Raw genomic sequence first — 19,640 nt, 5'->3', positions numbered from 1 at the left:
AAACTGGTTGAAAATAAGGAAGCTGGACATAGAAATCCCCCATCGGCGTCGGAATCCCATGGGACCGGGACCTTGAGCGGTTTGGAGTCGACTGCCGGACTTCAAGCAACTTTCTGGACCGCTCCCGCAAAGCCTTCGGCGCCATGGCCCCGCAGTCAGAGCACGATTTGGGGTTATGGTCGCGCTCCAGGCAGTAAAGACACACACGGTGCAGGTCCGTCACCGACATCATGCGATGACATTCCATGCAGGTCTTGAAGCCAGGCATCCCTACTGCACCAGGAGTCGATAGACTCGAAAAATAGAGACAAAAGGCCTACAAAAACTCAGTCAAAAAGTGACTGGGGGTACCGCTCTCTCCGGATTGGGCATGCTGGCGCGGAAAAAGAAAGAACTGATGTCAGCGTGCGAGGGTGGCGTCTAAGTAGCTGCAGCGACATCATCTCGCCAACCACGAAGCCAACGACTAACGACGAGCCACACGACGCCACTTTCCGACACACAGGGGCACTGCTTACGAAAACTTTCCGGATCCAGTCTGACGCCTGGGGGTAATTCTAAGGTAATGAATCTATCACTAATGTGTTTCTTTCAGTTAGCTGTGACTGTGGGAGAGTACTTATGCAATAAGTGCTCATGAGTCTGTAAGTGCTTGGATTCTCAGTGACAGAGGGGGTTTGTGCATTTTAGCAGAAAAGTATAATTCAGAGTATTCACATATCACATCTGCCATTACATTTCATCATCCATCAGTGAGTTCTTGTTTATTTCTCATGCTCCTAGCTGTGCTCCATTGAAAATGTAAAACTTTCTATATTTCTCTGGAACACAGGTTGTCTTTTAGATGTAACAACATTTGCTAAACTTTTATACAGGAGGACATATTTTCATTCATGAGCATCTTTGGTCTAGTGTTAATTTACAATGGACAAAAATAGAGAATTGGCTGTGAATTTTCTGGGGAAACAGTCGGAACACTGCGGTCTAAACCACAAGTGTTCAGACTCTGCAAGCTAAATCACACTTGTCTTAACCATGTATATGCCTTAACAATGCATGTGCGTGGTTAAGGCAATTCGCAGTCTAGCTGCTGGCTGCATTGGATGGATTCAGGAAGACCTCGCGGGGAGAGATCCGCGGAGAGGTATGTGGGGCTGGGGGTTGACTTGAGGGTAGTTTTGTGGGCTAGGGGAGGGTCGGAGTAGTTTTTAGGGCTTAGGGATGGGCGGGGCAGTTTCTAGAGATGGGTCAAGACTGGGATGGGCGAGGTAAAGGGACAGGGTTTTAGACCTCAGGGCAGGGGGACAGTGTGGGGGGGTGGGAGGGGGTAGGGGTATTTGGACCTTAGCCACGCATACCCCTTTACCATTCGTGCCTTTACCACAAAATTACGTGGTACAGGCATGTGTGGTAAAGGAATACGTGGTTAAGATGCAGTCGGTATTAAGACCGCGTTCTTTAGGCACGCATGGTTATGGAATTCATGGTTCTGATATACAACCTACAATGCAGAGAAATTCATCACTCTTTCAATGTCCTGGCAGGTAAGTTTGTGTTGCGCACATTTTCTCTTGCAAGGGCAATGGTCGTCTTCGTTTCGGTGTGTTCTTATGTCTAAAGAGACCACCTTAATTTTCCCACTTTGCTCTAGCCGTAATAGCTTGTTCAAGAAATCGTGCTTTTAACTTAGTGTGAACTTAATTTAACTATGATTCTGTCTGCTCTGCTTCAACTAGGGATGGTAGGCAATCTGGGTATGCCCAGATGAAGTTCTTGTAACTATTTATACTTGTTAGGTCTCGTCTGAGCCAGAGCATGCGCTACTCTGCGAGACATTTAGTGTGTGGGCTTTTAAAAGTCCTACCACAGCTTTTTGTCTGGCATAGAGTGTACGGTTATGCGCACAATGATGAGCAGAGGCGACATCTGGCTTTCCTCTCTTGTCATGGTGTGCACACATCGTACACCACTCGCCAGCCTGCTTTCACTTTACTTTTGCCGCCACACGCGCACCACTTGCATCCTTTTTTAAAGTTTTTTATTAGCGCGCGCTTTTTTTTACGATTTTCTGTCCGCACCCTCACATTTTCACTAGCGTGGCTTTCGCTGCCAGCTTTATCTTGTTTCTCTCTGTCTGACATGCTATCTCGCTATTCCTTATTCTGCCTCTTTCTGTGCGTCTGACCCATATCTCTCTCCATGACGACGACTCATTATACTTATATCTCTCTCCATGACGACGACTCATACTTATGCCTCTCATTTTTCACCTGCAGTCCCTCATTCGTCAGCTATTTCTGCTTCTCACTCTTTCTCAATAGTTCTCATTCTCTTCTCTCTATCACTTCCTGTTTCTGATTCTTCACTTCATGCCCTCTTCCTCTGAAGCTCGGTCTCCCCACCCATCAGTTTCCTATGCCTTGATTTTCTATCTCTTCCCCTCTGTTCCGCTATTCCTCACTTCAATAATGTTTTGTCGCCATGACACATTATTTGTCAGTGTTGCCTCAGCTCAAACTCAGCGGCCTTTCCAACCTCCAATGCCGGCGAGGTGCAAACCTTTATGGAATCAGTTCTTTGTTGGAGTATTGCCCGTAGGCCTTGCTTATTTTTCACATAGCCAGGGCAGTGTATGAGGTAATGTAGTGAATCTTGTTTTAAAAAAAAATAACAGGTCTCGCCTGCTTTCTGCATCGCCCTCTCTCCATCTGTAGACTGATAGCTGAACCTGTATGCAGTGGTCTTTGGATTCTGCACCATCAGCAAATATTCAGCAGTGGCTTGATCCTAAATCTCAGTGTTTGAGTTTCTCAGCAGGTGGTATATCTTGGTTATTTAAATTCGGCTGCAGATGTAGGCCATGTTTTCTCGGTTCCTCCAGTTCCACTGGGAACATGCCTCCCAGCCTCGGGTATGTGAAGGACTTTGATCACCAGTGGAATTCCTCTCTCTTTTCTCTTATACTCTCTATTTGTCTCTCTCTCTCTTTCACACACACATTTGTTTTCAATTTTCCTCTAGCTCCCCTGTCTTTCAATCTATCACTTTTCGTTTTCACACACAGCTTTTCTCTCTCTTTCTCCTCTCCCCTCTACTCCCTCTTTCTCTCTGTTTCCAGCATTTATTCTCTCTCTAGTTCCCCCTCGCTGTCCATCTGGGCCACCTCCGTCTCTTTCCATCTCCTATTCTCTACTTCTCTCTCTTTGCCCATTCCCTCTCTCTCTCTCTCCCTCCCTTTCTCTCTCAGCAACAACAGCTTCTTCATTTTCTCAAACTTTACCAGAGGGCTTCTTTTGGGTAAACCTTGTTGGCACCCGTGTGGAATTACACACCAGCAGATTCCCAGCTGATAGACTCAACCATTTATTTTACTAAAGATTAGACAAATTATAACTTTAGTCAATAAGCCTGTTTGAAACTCTAGCTGTGTACTCACTTGCTATACAACAGAAACCCCTTACCATCTTAACATCCTAACTCAACCCCACAATAACTCTGCCTTTCTGTCATTCCTGAACCACAAAGTTTCAGACAGAATTTTTAATTTATGCAGAAATAAAATTGTGTTTCAGAACATCAAAATAATAAATAACAACGCTACGTTGTGTCATGTGGTTACTATGCAAATATATAACTAAGCCGGCTTACAGCTGCTGTGAAATGCAAGTAATGACTTCATATCTCAGGCAGGTCACCTCTCCCTTTCTTCCTTCTGAGGGGTAATACTGACTGCCATTAATTTGGGAAATGCTAACTTTTTTTTATTTATAGCAGAAGAGCACTCTGAAGCGTTATATTGAATTAAAGTTATTAATAATGAAAACTTCGCCTATGTTAGGGTTGTATTGTGTAATCTTGAATACGGTCTTCCCACCAGCGTAACTCTGTTTTTCACTAGAGGCTCTGTTCTGTAGTACACTACACTAAAATATAATGTGAGTGGGTTTTATGATAGTAGACATTTTTATTTTGATGTATGCTATGTTGCCACAGTGCCATTCAGATATGTATCTTTATAATGCATTGAAAATAAAATCAACATATATTGAAAGCAGGCCCGGACTGGTCATTCTGGGCACCGGGCAATCCCCCGCTAGGCTGGATGGGGTGGGGGCCGGTTTCGTGACAGGGGGCCGGTTCTGTTGTGGGGGGGACGATTTGGACCGACCGTGGTCCAAATCGGCCCAAACAGCATAACACAGTGCTTACAGCAGTACATTAAGCACAATCAGGCCGCCTTGCTGTCTGAGAGGCCTGGTGTGAGCTGGGGTGCCGCGCCGATTTCAAATAAATTATTTCATTTTTGAAGACCCGGGCAGCGCGCAAATTGCCACCCTCTCCGCGGCACCGCAGTTTTTTTTTTTTTAGGGTCGGGGTTGCAGTGATGCTCATGCGCATTGGGAAGTGCGCGTGATCGAGGCGAGGTCGATGCAGGAATTCAGAGGCCAGAGAGGGAGACAGCAGGACAGGCCAGCCGGGAACGAGATTGGCACCCACCCCGTAATGTAATCGCCCCTGGCTGCCGCTGCAGCCAGGGCCGGACTGGGATCCCAAAGCAGCCCTGGCAATTTTCTTGGACCAGCCCCTGACGAAGCACTGCCTGGCCCCCGAAGAGGGAAAACGCCTGCTTGCTACTTTTGTTACAGGGGGCCATTATTGCAGCACTGTTACAAAACCGGCGCCCAGTAGCAAAACTGGCCCGCCCCTCACACTGCAAAATCGGCACCCACCCTTTCAGCCTCCCGGGGAAACGCCTGATGCCCGCTATGGCCAGTCCGGCAATGGCTGCATAAATACTTTACACATTACCTTTAAGTTAACCCTGGCTGCTTTTGTGCCAAACTACCAGAGTTAAGCACAGATTAATTTTGTGACTTTTGTAGTTCATCCTAACAATCATCCTGAGAAGGATTGTGGTTGTTGCTTGAGTTACCCAATTTCTTACAGTTTCTAATATGACATGGTGCCAGTATGAAAAACAATTGCAGATGCTACAATGAGCAGGACCAGTGATGTAAGACCCTCACAATTATGTGAATCTCAAATTGTATAGAAAAAGACAAATATGTTTTAAAAAGTGTTTGAAGATTTATAGCACTTTGGTTACAATTATTTTTAAAGTTTTCAAATAAATGTTTTCTAAATACACTACGCCCAATGTTTTAAAATATGTGTATATAAGTACAAACTGAACTCTATCAAGGAAGTGGATGGGGCACACCACAGTGTATCATGCACAGCATCATTAAGCAAAAATATTTTCATGCATTAACATTTGAAACAAAAGCAGTAAATGGATTTCTAGCCTTTCAAATGAAATAGCATGCAATTCATTTTTTAATAATTTTTCTGAAACTCATTCTAGGAAGAAGGATACCCAGGAGGGGGGTGATTGCCTCTTTCAGGCACCCCTAGCTATACTAAATCCACACTCCAATAATGAAAGTAAGGCCCGATACAAAAAGGAGACAGCATCACAATAAAGGGAAGCATGGGCAGGGCTAACATAAAGAAAAATACAAGGGGAAACTCCTACAAAGGCACAATAGGAGAGGAGCATTAAATCAGACAAAAAGCACTGGGACCCCTTAAAAAGACCAAATGGTGGTGGTGCCGTAAAACGTTCACAAACTAGAAGGTAGGAGGGAACCCCACTAAGAAAAAGATTTTAAAATGCCATTTCTCCTTTACTCCCTCACTCATCTGGACCATTCTCACCCAAGTAGCATAAACCCATGAGAATCACAGTATCTTGATGTGACTCTGTTCTGACTTTTAGGAGTAGGTGGGCAAGGCGAGTTACAGATTGACCCCTTGCATTAAGTCATGACAGTTGATACTGGTTGGTTTAGAGCCATCTCACTGCTTATGACTGCATGTACTTCCTTCTAACCTCGGGAGCTCCAAACAAAGAACTATGCAACAATGTTCTGAAACAATGTCCTAACTTATGTAAAGCGCTCTGATACCCTTCGGGTCTAGCCAGCACTATATAAAACGTGTCAAATAAATAAATACATTATCAATGACTCAAAATAAAACTGCTGTTAAGGGCAAATTGTGCATGCCATCATGTTGCTGCACCTCCCTATCTCTGTGAAGATTAGAATATGTTTTTTTTTTCATAGCATTTCCTGCCAGCCATACGTCTGCAGCCTCTAAGTGCTGTAGACAGCAGAAAGTTGGACCTCGGAAGATGGAAAACAGAGTTTTCCTGAGATTTAAACTTGTGACCTGCCTGTCCTGTAAGGGGAGCTCTGCTCACCTTTCTTAGTCTCTATTTCTCTTGATTTTTGTTCCTGTTCTTTCTCCTCCCTCTAGCCACTTCCTACCGCCTCACAATCTTCCAGGGCAGAAAATTATTTCAGCATACAGCACGCTAGTACTGTAAAATAACTCTCAGTTCGAAGGTCTGGCCTTCATTTGTAGTTTACAAAAGCACTTACTGAACTTTATAAACATGTATGTACAAGTAAATACTTGCTTTTGTGTTTTGTAATCCTAGAGGGCAGGAGGTCACATGGCATGGCATCAAGTCTACTGTGAACTTGAGCTGGGGCATTCACTGTCTCTGGTGGTCATTAACGGAGTCTCTCACTTGCTGTTGCTACTCTCCAGCTAGTGAGCCAGGGTTGACTCTGCCAGTTTAGACAGGATGCCTGATACTGAGTGCAGGCTCGCTCATGTGAACAAGTCACGTCCTTCAATAAGTCAGTGGGTGGGTGAATAGATGTATGAGTGCAAATATGGGTAGTAATGCTTGATGACTTATTGAATGCCTAAACTCATCAATGACTGAAGAGGCACTTTCAGTTAAAAGTCAGACCTACTGGCATTGTCAGTGCTTATAATATAAGTGTCACACGCCAGGTCGGTGTCTTATGGTGTGCTGTTGTGCATGTGTCATTTTAAGCTAATATTATCTGTGTGCTTTGACAGTGCTGTTGAACTGGCCATGCTATGGCCGCTCCATGGATTTTGTGTTATGTTGTCTTCATGGTGGTGAGGGGTTTCTGTTTGGCATGTGCTATTTAAATTTTTGGCTGTTGTAGGTGAGGTTGAAATTGCATTGTCTGGCTTCCTGATTGGCTGCATTTCTATTTTAAGTCTGATGAAAGCCCGTATGTGGCCATCAGTGGTGTATTGGGTGCAATGAGGTTTATGGTTGTCCATGCCTTGCAATGTCTCCAAAATATGAGCATAAATTGCTACACATGCCCAATGTACATTAAAATAATCAAAGTAGCTAATAATCTAATAATGCAGTTTTACCTTGCCCCTTAAAAAAAATGTTTGGCTAAACGCTCTTTGCTTTGCCTGGGATGTGCGAACTCCGTGTTTATTTTCATAAAGTGATGTTTCCATTACACTAACAGGTACATTTTGTTCCTTTTCGAAACCGGCCATTAACCCTCCCTGTCACAGATGCTGCCTCACTAGACACATTCTGCGCGGTTTCTAACCAACCCCTGCCTTAATGCACAACAAACAACGGTGTTTTCAGCTCACGTTTCCCTTGATGTGGCCATCTTTATGCCACAAAAATACAAAATAAATTTGGTTGACGTCGTTGTTGGTTATTCATCAAGCAGTTATGTTCCACTGTACACTAGAAGACGCTTTTGGTTGGAGAGAAGAAGACTGGAATCGAAATAACTAGATTGTGTGCATGAGAACACCACCATAACATTTGAGGTGCGTGCAAGTTTTACAAGTGAACGCAGCGAATTTCCTACGCGCCCTAGAAGATAGGCAGGCTGCTGAATGCAGTTTTAAGTACTGTGACGCACAATTTTTTTCATTTCATGATACAACTTGTACTCAGTGTAAAAGTTTTACACTGAGTTCAAGCTGTATCAGGGAGGCAAGATGGCGACCGTGTGAGACGGTCGAGAAGCAGCTCGTGTGAGGAGGAGCGCCATGGAGGATTGAGGCCCTTGACTTTCCCCACAAAGTTGAAATTTGGATGTGACAACCAAAAGTTCGAGTCTCCGATGCTGTTTTTATAGAGGAGGCAGAGAAAAAGAAGAGTTATCGGAGTGAGCGCGGCTGGATGAAATTGACCTGCAGTCTGCCGCTGGAGCGGCTGCTCCGGGAGCTTGCACAGCTGACACGGCGGATCAGAGGCGGCGCTGTCATTGGACCACGAGCGGAGGCCGCGGAGCTCACAGAGCTCGCGGAGTTTGTAATCAGCCTGGAAGCTTCACGGAGCTTGGCTTGGAGGCAGCGAACTCGACTGAGGAAGAAGCTCCGCGGAAACCAAAGGAAGACAGCGTTCAATCTATCGTCTGGCGAGAAGGGGCGGACAAGGAGCACTCTGGAGGACATCGGAGTTGTACAGATTGAGGCGGAGGCAGAGACTGCTGTCGAAACCGGCGATTTCCCAACCGGTAAGGAGACATTTGGGTCAGAGGAGAGGCGGAGGGCAATAATGGCTCCTAAGCAGAGCGCCGTTGCAAAGGCGGCCGCTAGGAGGAAGGCAGCGGCAGCGGCAGAACAAGCAGATGTATTGGATATTGATGGCAGTAAGGGGAAGAAACAGGGCTCCCCACAAGTTAAAATAGCAGTGCAGCAGGGCTCCAATAAAGGAAACCTGGATAGTGTGGGCACTATTCCAATATCGGATATATTTCAAAAGCTTACCAAGACTAAAGACTTAAAAGAACAAAGGGAAGACAACATACTGGCTGTCCCTGCCACTCCTATTACCCCTGCTCCCCCCGATACCCTTGCGGTTGCTGGTAATGAGGTGGCGTCTCTGGTTACGGCTGCAGTGGAAGAACCCGCTGAGCAACCAAGTACAGTAGTAATGGGGGTAGTTGAAGACCCATTGGAGTTGACAGCGGGAGCCCAGCTGGGGGAAGGTGATTCAAGTCAACCTGGCTTAGAAAAAATTTTGGAGGATAATACTGGGGGGAGTAGCTGCAGCAAAAAAGAGGCATTGAGTGAGGCATTTTTCTCAGTATCTGAAGGTGGGGAATGGTCGGAGGACGGTGAAGAAAGTTCGGGACAGGAAACCAGTGACATAGAGACTGGAAGCGATTTGGAACTCGAGGAAAACAGTCCTCCCAACACAGCAGTAAAAATGGTGGGGAAAGCTAAAGGTTCTAATCAAAGAAAAGATGTAATACAACTAAATGCCTCAGCAGATAGCCCAGAAGGAGACTCAGCACAAATGTCACTCTTGGAGATCATTCATCAGGAAATATTGGCCCATAGGGAGGAGACACGGCAAGAAAGTCGGAGATCACAGGCGGCGGTTAGAAAGATGCAAGGGGTGGTGAGGAAACTTACTAAGGCCTGTGTGAACTTGGGGGAACGAGTGACCAATTTGGAAGAGAGAGTGGTATCCACAGAAGCGGATGCCGCAGAAGCAGTTGATAAAGTTGACAGTCAGGCAAAAAATATTACGGACATTCAATGGAAACTGGAGTCGTTGGAGAACAGATCGAGGCAAAATAATCTACGTGTCCTGGGAATTCCGGAGGGGGCCGAGGGGACAGACATGAAAGGTTTCATTGTAAAATTGTTTTCATCCGCCTTCGTAGAACTAAAAGATTGGGATTTTGATAGGGAAATTCAGAGAGCGCATCGCACTCCATCTAATATCTACAAAAAGGCCAAAGAAGGAGATAAACCTAGGGCGATATTAATTTTTCTGGGTAATTTCAACCTCAGACAAGCAATCTTTGAGAGGGCAAGGCCTGATAAAAAAAAAACAGTAGATGATTATACCTTCTTTGTCCGCCCGGATTTTTGTCACATTACTGTTGAGAGGCGTTGGAGGTTGCGACAAATGATAAAACCTTTTCAAGACAAGGGTATGCAGGCATATCTGATTAATCCTGCCCAGTTGAAAGTAATCCAGGATGGCAAAGTATTCTATTTCTCCTCAGAGATTAAGGCCAAGGAGTTCCTGCAGTCATAGATGGTGTATAGGGAGTATAGGGAGTACTAAATTGTATTAGGAAATTTGCGTAATGAACCATTGAAATACTTGTAGGGGGAGGGTTCAAACTTTTTGGGTGAGATGTTTTCACTGAGGGGTGAATGGGGGAAAAAAAAAAAAAAGGCTAAGGAAAAAAATATAAGAAGGCGAGGGGTCTAGAAAAAGCATAAAATGTTTGAAGCGGAATTCTTCTCCTCACACAGCTGCAACCATCACGTGCACAGACCCAAGGTCTGAGCGCCTCTAGTCAAGCGGGGGGGAGAGGGGAGGCCCTGAATTGGAGCCTCGGAGGGGGAGGGTGAGAGTGCAGAGGGAGGAGTGGGTGGGGGTGGGGAGGGAAGGGGGGGTGAAAATAAAGAAAAAATTTGAGATGGAAAGGAATAATTTTCAGGTTGATAACAGGTATTTGGACATGAATTTTTGGGAGAAAGGTAAACTTGTAAAAAATGTCAGACATTAGAATATGTAGTATAAATGCTGGGGGGTTAAATGACTGGAAGAAACGGCAGAGAATGAGTCATCTGGTGAGATCAAACAATATTGACATAGTTTGTGTTCAGGAAACTCATATACCCTGGAATAATAGGAAGGTCTTAGAACTGTATGGGTTCACCTTGATCGGGTGCTCCACCCAAACAGCAATGACAAGAGGAGTGGCTATATTAGCTAAAAATTATCTGGGCGGTGCTAAACGTATAAAAACGGATGGATCGGGTAGATGGATTTTAGCAGAAATGAGTATGGGGTTTACATTATGTGTAATATATGGACCGAATGAGGATGATCCTACAGTGTTTGATAAATTAGAGGAGGAATTGGCTAATTGGTCAACCCCAATGATAGTGTGTGGAGACATGAATATCTCTGGGGATTGGCAATTGGGGATTACCTTTACAGGCCGCAAACGTAAGGTCAATACAGCAATTAGCTCCATGTTACAATCCCATGGCTTGTTGGATGTTTGGGGAGAAAAGATGCCAGGTGATCGGGGTTATACGTATTTCTCTCATCCAGCGCAAAAGTATTCTAAGCTAGATTATTTTTTTATCACACAAGAGGAGATAGGCAAGGTAAATATTCAGAAATTACCGAGAGTAATTTCTGACCACAACCCGTTGATATTGGATTATAAAAGTCCCAGGGTGGTTAGGAAAATATCTAGATGGACTTTTGAGAGAAAGTTACTAAATGATGAAAGATTCTTAAAACATATGAAAAGATGGACAAAGGAATTCTTTGATTGCAACAGATACAGTGCTTCCAGGAATGGGGTTTGGGAGTCGTTCAAAGCCGCATTAAGGGGGGAGACGATTAGTTGTTCATCGAGAATCAGGAAAGAGGATAAAAGTAAGATAGATAAACTTACAACAGATTTGGCAGTGAAAGAGAGATACCACGTTGATGAGATAATAACTGGCAAGGATAGCAGTGAGACCTTAAGAAATATGGTTAGGATTAAGGGGGACCTTTTAAAACTAATTACCCAAAAGGAGATTTGTGAATATCAGACTCAAAGAGCTAGGCGTTATGAGACAGGGGAGCAAGCTGGGAGAGCACTGGCATTGCGCATAAGACAGGATATGAATAGAAAGAAAATTGGTAAGATGAAATTCAACGGGAGAGAGTATAATGACCCAAAATCCATAGTACAAGTGTTTCAAGACTTTTACCAAAAGCTATATGACCAGGAGCCAGGGAGGGTGTCCCATAGACAAGACCAATTTCCCATAACACCTAGGGTTGGGGAGGCGGATAGAGATCGATTGGAAGCGAGCATAACAAGCGAGGAGATAATGAATGCTTTAAGTGAACTGGCATCGGGCAAAGCAGCTGGCCCAGATGGAATTCCAATCGAGGTCTATAGGGCTCTGGGTGAAGAAATTCTGCCAGTTTTTGTGGATCTTTTTAACGGAGTTATATGCTCAGGAACTATCCCTGATACGTGGAAGCAGACTAACATTGTGGTATTTCACAAAAAAGGGAAGCCAGAGGATAATCCCGGGTCATATAGACCAATTTCATTGATAAACACAGACGCAAAATTATATTCAAAAGTGTGGGCTAAGAGACTAGGAGGGATTATAGGTCATCTAGTGTCACCCTGGCAGCATGGGTTCGTCCCAGGGCGAGGTACCACCGAACACACTGCCAGGGCTATTACATTATTCGATGCTGTTACGGCTGCCGGGGGTGATATGGCTATGATTTTATTGGATGCCGAGAAGGCGTTCGATCGGGTTGTATGGAATTATATGTGGGAGGTGTTGGAGAAAAGGGGTTTTGGGGAAAACTGTAGGAGAGGTATTAGGGCTATGTATGCGAATCCGGTGGCTAGAGTCACCACCATGGGGCTCCAATCAGAGGAGATATCGATTAAAAGGGGCACACGTCAGGGCTGTCCGTGCTCACCTATTTTGTTTGCCTTATACATAGACCCTCTGATTAGGAAAATTGTGGCGACGGAGAGAATTTCCCCTGTGATATCTCATGGTTATGCTACTAAGATCTTAGCATATGCAGATGATCTAGCAATAGTTACAAATAAACCAGATATTGCAATACAAGAATTAAATAATTTGGCTCAGCACTTTGGTATATATTCAGGATATAAACTTAATACCGATAAAACAATAATAATTTGTACAAAGAACATTCTGAAAAAAGATCAAAGATATGTTGATGCGGCAATTTATTTAGGAATTAAAATCAATGCTGATGTGGGTAAAATAACTCAGGAAAACTATCTGCCAGTACTAGTGGAGATTGAGAAAGAACTTAAAAGGATCGATGTTTTACATCTCTCCCTGATCGGACGAGTCAATGTGATCAAGATGACAATGTTTCCAAAATTGCTGTATTTATTCCGTGCTATTCCACTGTTAATAGATGAATCCCTGATGAAAAAAATGGAGGCAGTGTTTTCAAAATTTCTCTGGCAGTATGGGAAAGTTAGAAGGTCATTGGCTAAATTGTCATTACCATTAGAGAGAGGAGGGCTAGCAGCTCCTAATCTAAGGTTATATCATTGGGTATGTCTATTGCTACATATGAAACATCTACTATGTGTTAAATTATCTGATGACTCCCCTAGGGTTCCTACAATATACGAATTGGTAGTCGGTGAAAAAGCCAATGGAATTCTAACCCGGGAAGTGAGGGCTCAATTTTTTAAGAGAAGCAAAAGTAATGTCATGTTAAGTGTATGGGGGGTCTGGAACTTAATTTTGAAATTTCTTAAAATTCCTAAAATTAATGGAATTATTGACCTGTGGGAGTCAACTCCATTCATACATTTGGGTCAGAACAGAAATAGTGCTCTCTGGAAAAGGTTGGGTATTCTGCATTTGGGGGATGTTATGAATAAGGAAGAGATGTTGGGATTTGAGACTCTACAACAAAGATTTGGCATCTCAGCGAATCACTGGATGCTGTACAACCAGGTAGAACAATCGGTGAAATCTATAAGACCCAGGATCTCTATTCAGGAGGTCAATCCGATTGTTCAATACGTAAAGAATGGGGGTAGGAAGATTAAAATAGGTTATGGTTTTCTGCTACAGGCCATGGAAGATGATGTTGTACAGGTGGAAAATGCTTGGGCTATTAAAATCGGGGACCCAAATGTAGATGTGGATTATGCATTGGCAATGAATAAGAAAATTTTAAGAGCAACTAATTTAAAAGCTCAACATTATAAGATGATTTTTAACCTATACTACACACCGGCGAAACTATATCAATGGGGAAAAAGGGAGACGGACAGATGTCCAAGGTGTGATCAAGGCCCAGCAGATTTAATACATATGTTTTACTCTTGTCCAAATTTAAAACCGATCATAACTGAAATGGAGAAGTTTTTATCGGGGCTGCTAGAAGGTCAAATTCTTCTATCCCCAACGACGGTTTTAATTGGCAGGGATGAAAATCTTAATATTACTCAGGATGCCGAAGCCTTTGTATTCGTGTGTGTTGCAGTTTTAAGAATTTTAATAGCGGCTGCCTGGAAAGACCCAATAGCACCTTCATTCCAGATATGGCTAACCAGATTGTTAGGGATTCATAATATCGAGGATTGTCTATATAACTTTAAGGGGTTAAAGAAGAAAGACTTTGGGAAAAAAATTTGGGCACCCCTTAGTAATTGGAGGGAAGCAAGAGGATGAAATGGACTATATGTGAATTTAATAATAAGAAGCTTGTGTGCGGCTAGATGTTGATCTTTTTAATCCTCTTTGTATTGTGACATTTCTTCTAAGTGTTTTACCCAGTTTTTTAATCTACACCTGTTTTGGATTTTCTTGTTGTATTCTAATCCATCTCATTAATAAAAAAAAAAAAAAAAAAAAAAAAAGAGTTCAAGCTGTATCATGAAATGAAAAAAATTGCACCTCACAGTATTTACAAATAGCCACATGCCGAATATTTCATTGGCTGCACTCCTGCTAAAAATGTCCTTTTAGCACAGTATTGCTGTGCTCAACACCCATAAATCAGATCTGGCTGCCACTGCAGTCTGCAAACAAACAAAAAGCACTCACCTGCGCTGCAGGCAGTAGTAATTCCGGTATTACACCTCCCTAGCAAAGTGAACGCAGCCATTCAAGACATTTCAGTGCTCACAATGTATCAAAACAGCAAGCCCTCAATCATGTTTGAGCCAACGGTGAGATGAAAATGAAGAGCGATATTTTACGAAGTGAGATGCAACAACATTTCTTTCCGATTATTACAAGTTTCAGATTACAGTTTGTACTGATGAATGTTATTACACCGGAGATGTGATCTGCAGATATTAATGGGCATATAGTCCCACCTGGCTTTAACAGTGTTTTGGGGGGCGATGGGCTCAGGTTGCACGACACCTGTTTTAAGCAATCCTACATTGCTGCTAATGGCCCCCGCCATGTTTTCATGCTAATATTTTCGTAACGCAATATAAGCGCCTGGACTCTATTCTCACATTTAATGTCATTAGTCTGGACACAAAGAATGTAATACGACCAAAAACCAAGATGCAAGCAAAATTGAAATATTTTAAAGGCAAGTACAATATTCATGTGGTCTCAAACCTAAAAATAACATCCATAGGAAGGTAAAGGTCCAGGAGGAACTCGGTTAAAGCAAGTAACGCTTCACCTCAAACGCATCAATGAAACACAAAGATAAGTCAACATGGTCACATAGCTGTTTATGTTTTTGTCTTTACTTAACCATTTGGAAACCAATTGCTTTATTTGATACTAAATCCAATCAGAATGTGTGAGCTGGGCCCATGCCCAGGGCGCCGTCCATTAGAGGGGCGCAGGAGGTGCCTGCAGCAGTCTTCTTCTGACCTGGCTTCAAAGAAAAGTGTATTTGTCTTAGGGAAACTTACTTCCCCAAGGTTGATTATTCACGGAGGTAATAAATATAATCTCGATGTAGGTGGATCTATATTGTATACCCTAAGACTGATTGCTAACTCTCATGATGATCACTGCAGATCTTCCTTCTATTACTTATGTATTGAGGTATTTTTTCTTTCTAACTCTTGCAAGGACAATGTAACATTTGAATGCCTGTATATTGCTTTTAAATGCCAATAAAATAGTTGGAACTAAAAAAATAAACTATTTCTGCAGGCTGCTGGTGCCCCTTTCTGCCTTGTGACTGCTTTTCTTCTCATGCCTTTCCTTCCTCTTCCACTGTCTTAGTGCAAAATGCGAGTGGTAATGGAAATGTCCCTACCCCTCGCATTTTGCACTAAGACAGTGGAAGAGGGTGAATGGGACAACGCCAAATTTGATTTTGCCGAGGGCACACTCTGAGCAAAGGCAGGCTCTGCATCCAATCATATGTTTCCACCCAGCATTTAATTTTTCCATCAGAGGGTAATAGAATATAGAATTATGCAGCTGATTACATGATAACTGTATTTAATTTCATTGCTTCCAAACCCCGTAAATGATGAGAATGCTATCATAGGTATTAATGGTGAGTCTTAACTCATAGCTAGGATGTCATTTGCATTGCTTCCCACTTCTGAAATCCGGAAGGAAACAGAAAGAAGCATCGGCACAGCCAATAGGTCTCGCCTTTGGGATCTTATAAGTGTTTAGCCATGCAACAGTTGATTTTGTTGCACCATGGATATTGTGCTGCATAAGTAAATACTTATAAGGTCCCAAAAGCGAGACCTATTGGCTATGCCAATGCTTGTTTTTATCAATGCTTTCCTGCTATGGTCAGTTAGAGCAGTTTCCTAAGACTTTTAACTCACTTCTGTGCTCACAGTTACTTCCTTTGTATAACCTACTGGTAGAAGCTTTAGAAGACCAGTAAAATCCCCATTTTTGTTTGTCACAGCTCGTCTACTCAGATCCATTTAGTTTTCCTGCGCCATGTGTATTCTCGACCTCATTTTCATTGTTTTTTTGTGATCTCTCCTAAACTCTGAAATAACCCCACTTCATTCTGTTTGCTCTCTCCCCAACCTCCGCCTTTTCATCTTCACCATCATTCACTCAGTTGAGCTATTACTTTTCTTCTTCATTATGACTCTTTTTTATTTAGTTTTACTTTTGTTAACCAAACTGTGTATATCACGTATGTAACAATGCACAGCTCTTTGACAAAATTTCTATAACAATTCAATAAAATTGAATGAACGTAAGCTTTACCTGTGAACATCAAACAAGCATTTTCTTTATCCAGAGTAAACACTGGTTGCCATGGAGAGGCTATTGTGTACGCAGGGGGAGCAACAAATCGGCAGACTACCTCTCGCTCAGCACAATTCATCAATTCCACAGCACCACTGCGGAAAAACAGAACAGCCTAAAAAGAAACAGACAATCAGGGCCCAGCTGAAATGTCAATAAAATCCATGGGGAGGATTTTAGAAGCAAACGTTTGACAAACATTGATCCCTCACTCCTGAATTCCTAGGCAAACACAGAGAGAAGCTTTATCTTTGATTATTAGTGCACATTTGACGGCTTGTTTCCGTATCCTGGTCGATTATGTACTGCACAAGCAATTCGCTTAGGGAGTATGAATAACAGGAAATACTGGTCTTAGTGGCACCGAAGGACAAATACCCTACTTATCTCGGGGCTTACAGGCAGACAGTCATATTTTCTCAAAACACATCTTTTATTTTTGCACATCCAATAGCATCCTACAAATAAAGAAAATCATCCGTTATAGTTGTTTACTACTTGTCAGACCTTTGAAGGAATTGCTGCATGTGATAGAATAGTAAACATATTTAGGGATGGAGCAGTGCAACAGTAGATGCCATGAGAGAATTAGGAAAATATTCTATCTACTTTAAAAACAACAACAACCACCAACTATAATATATTCTAGTAAATATAGCAATATTTTGTAAATGTTGGCAGGATCCCAGTGGGATGAATAAATAAATCCGCATGTAACTTAATATCTTTGGCTCTCGTATTTCTGTGATGCTGTCAATGCGAAGACCAATAGCTTGCATTTTTAAAGCTTAACACCCTTATTGTTTTAATTTGAAATCTTCTAGTGTTTTTCTCTAGCCGTAAGAGTGAGGTAGTCATGTAGCTGTGACTACAATGCTCCAGTGATGGCATCTTTCATGAAAGTATGTGCTTTCAATTATTTACCTTCATCAGGATGGGATCAAGCTGTGGCCTTCATGTCTAGTATGGCTTCTTCTCACACGAAGACTCTCTATGGCCTTATCCAACTTTATGGCTTTTTCTTAAAATCAGAGAGAATACAGAGCATACTGGCACCCAATGATATGCTGATCATATTTGCCACCCTTTGCATTAAGAAAATTAACATTTTAATTTCATCTAGAAGTGAACTAGAAGTGGGCCTTTTAGGCAGGTCTCCTACTGGCATGATATGGCTTGCCCAGTCATCATCTCTATGTCTGTAAATGTCTACAGAGATAGCCAGATGGGTGCAATGGATTATGCAGGAGGTCGGAATTGATACCAAATCTTTTCGTGCACACTTAGCCAGAGATGTCATGGCTTCTAAAGCCTTAGCTCTGGGTGCCAGACTTGAGGATATTCTTAAGGTTGCGGACTGGTCCTCTGCGTCTATGTTTAAAAGGTTTTACTTCAAACCAGTCACAGACGTGGCCTCCCTGGTGGTAAGAAAGCTTTGAACCAGCAAAATACTCCCCTCCAGTCCTGTCCTGAAATTTTCCTAGCAATTGTGACATAAAGTTTCAATTCTATTAAGGACACGGAGGCGAGGATTTTCCCACCCTCCCAAACGTGTAAACTGGCAACTAAAAATATTAGGAGGACTATTTTCTGTTGGGGTATGTTTTCTCTTTGTGAGTTAAATACAGTTTCTGAATTGAATGTCTTGGACAAATGTCAGGTGTAATGGCAAATATTATTGTGTTGGGGATGGAGAACTAGAGGAGATGACAGGAAGTATGCGCAGAAGGAGAGAGAGAGAATAGATTGCACTGAAGCGGAAACTGATGATGTGTGAGATATTCGGATGGAGGAATTCAGAGAGATGTGTGGAGAGGAACACGGTTTAAGTCTCTGACAGCGCAAGAGATAGATAAAGAAAGTGCTGGGAATGAAAGAATGGGAGTGAGTGAGGACTCTGAAGACCACTTCACCTTACAGAATAAAACATTCTTAAGTTTAGTTATTCATTATCATGGTTATTACTTATTTATTTGATACTGCTAACGAGCATTGGCAAATTCAATAAGTGTGTCCTGTTTTAGGCATATGCCCTTTGTAGGATAATGTGTCTGGATGCACCTGGATATTAATCAAGTGACATCCTCAGTAAAGCACTGATTTTCATTTACAAATTTTAATCCACACCCGTCATTGCGTAGACCACATACTTAAAAAAAATAGATTGTTAAGCCTCTTTGGCATGAATATGGCACACACGCTTTAGACATAATAGTTCAGAAAGAATAAAAATAGATATAAGAAGGTTGAAAAACTGAGAGTGATAAACAGAGAGCCTGGTAGAAAATAGATAAAGCTCATGGAAAGTTGAGAATGAGAAGAAACCCTGGAAAGCAAGACGTACCCAGAGTGACTCTCATATTTCTCTATTTTGTGAAAAAGTGTGGGTATGGTCCGTCATGGAGGAGAATGTAATCTGCATAGAGGGATATAATTCTCCTTCATACCCTCTCCTGGAGAAATTTGAAAGCATCGAATCCTCGGATGCGCACGGATAGTGCAGACCACGGACTCCATAGTGAGTGCAAAAAGGAGTGGGGAAAGAGGGCATCCCTGTCATGTTCCGCATCAATTGGGAAGCCTGACAATGCTTTACCATTTACTCTCACCTACGCTATTGGTTTGTCATATAATAATGCTAAACATCTCTGAAATTTAGGTCCCACCCCGAATTTAGTGAGCGTACGGTCCAGGAGTAGCCAATGTCAGAAATACATGTGGGCATCACGGTCCTTGACTCACATGAGCCAGTTGTTAAGTGCACTACATACCCGCGAGGGTCTCAAGGCGCTGGGGGGGAGGTGGGGGCCGCTACTGATCGAACAGCCAGGTCTTTAGTATCCTCTGAAGGTCAGCAGGTCTTGGGTCTGTCGTAGGCTCAGTGGGAGGGTGTTCCATGTCTTGGCGGCGAGGTGGGAGAAGGATCTCCCGCCGGTGGTTGCTCTTCGGATGCGAGGGACGGTGGCGAGTGAGAGGTCAGAGGAGCGTAG

The 19,640-nt window shown here is 42.9% G+C and overlaps 1 protein-coding gene across 11 annotated transcripts in view; it reads right to left on the bottom strand.

The window, feature by feature from the left end:
- WDR93 (WD repeat domain 93) overlaps positions 1-19,640 on the bottom strand; it is a 694,060-nt gene that overhangs the window by 96,365 nt on the left and 578,055 nt on the right. For all 11 annotated transcript variants that reach the window (XM_078683212.1, XM_078683218.1, XM_078683219.1 and 8 more), the window contains one exon: positions 16,609-16,765. In XM_078683212.1, coding sequence (XP_078539338.1) covers positions 16,609-16,765 — 157 coding nt within the window. The remainder of the gene's footprint in view (positions 1-16,608; positions 16,766-19,640) is intronic.

This window comes from Lissotriton helveticus, chromosome 3_1 (assembly GCF_964261635.1).
Source record: "Lissotriton helveticus chromosome 3_1, aLisHel1.1, whole genome shotgun sequence".
Lineage (NCBI taxonomy): Eukaryota > Metazoa > Chordata > Amphibia > Caudata > Salamandridae > Lissotriton > Lissotriton helveticus.
The sequence above is the reverse complement of the archived record's forward strand: the minus strand, read 5'-3'. Positions and strand labels throughout refer to the sequence as shown.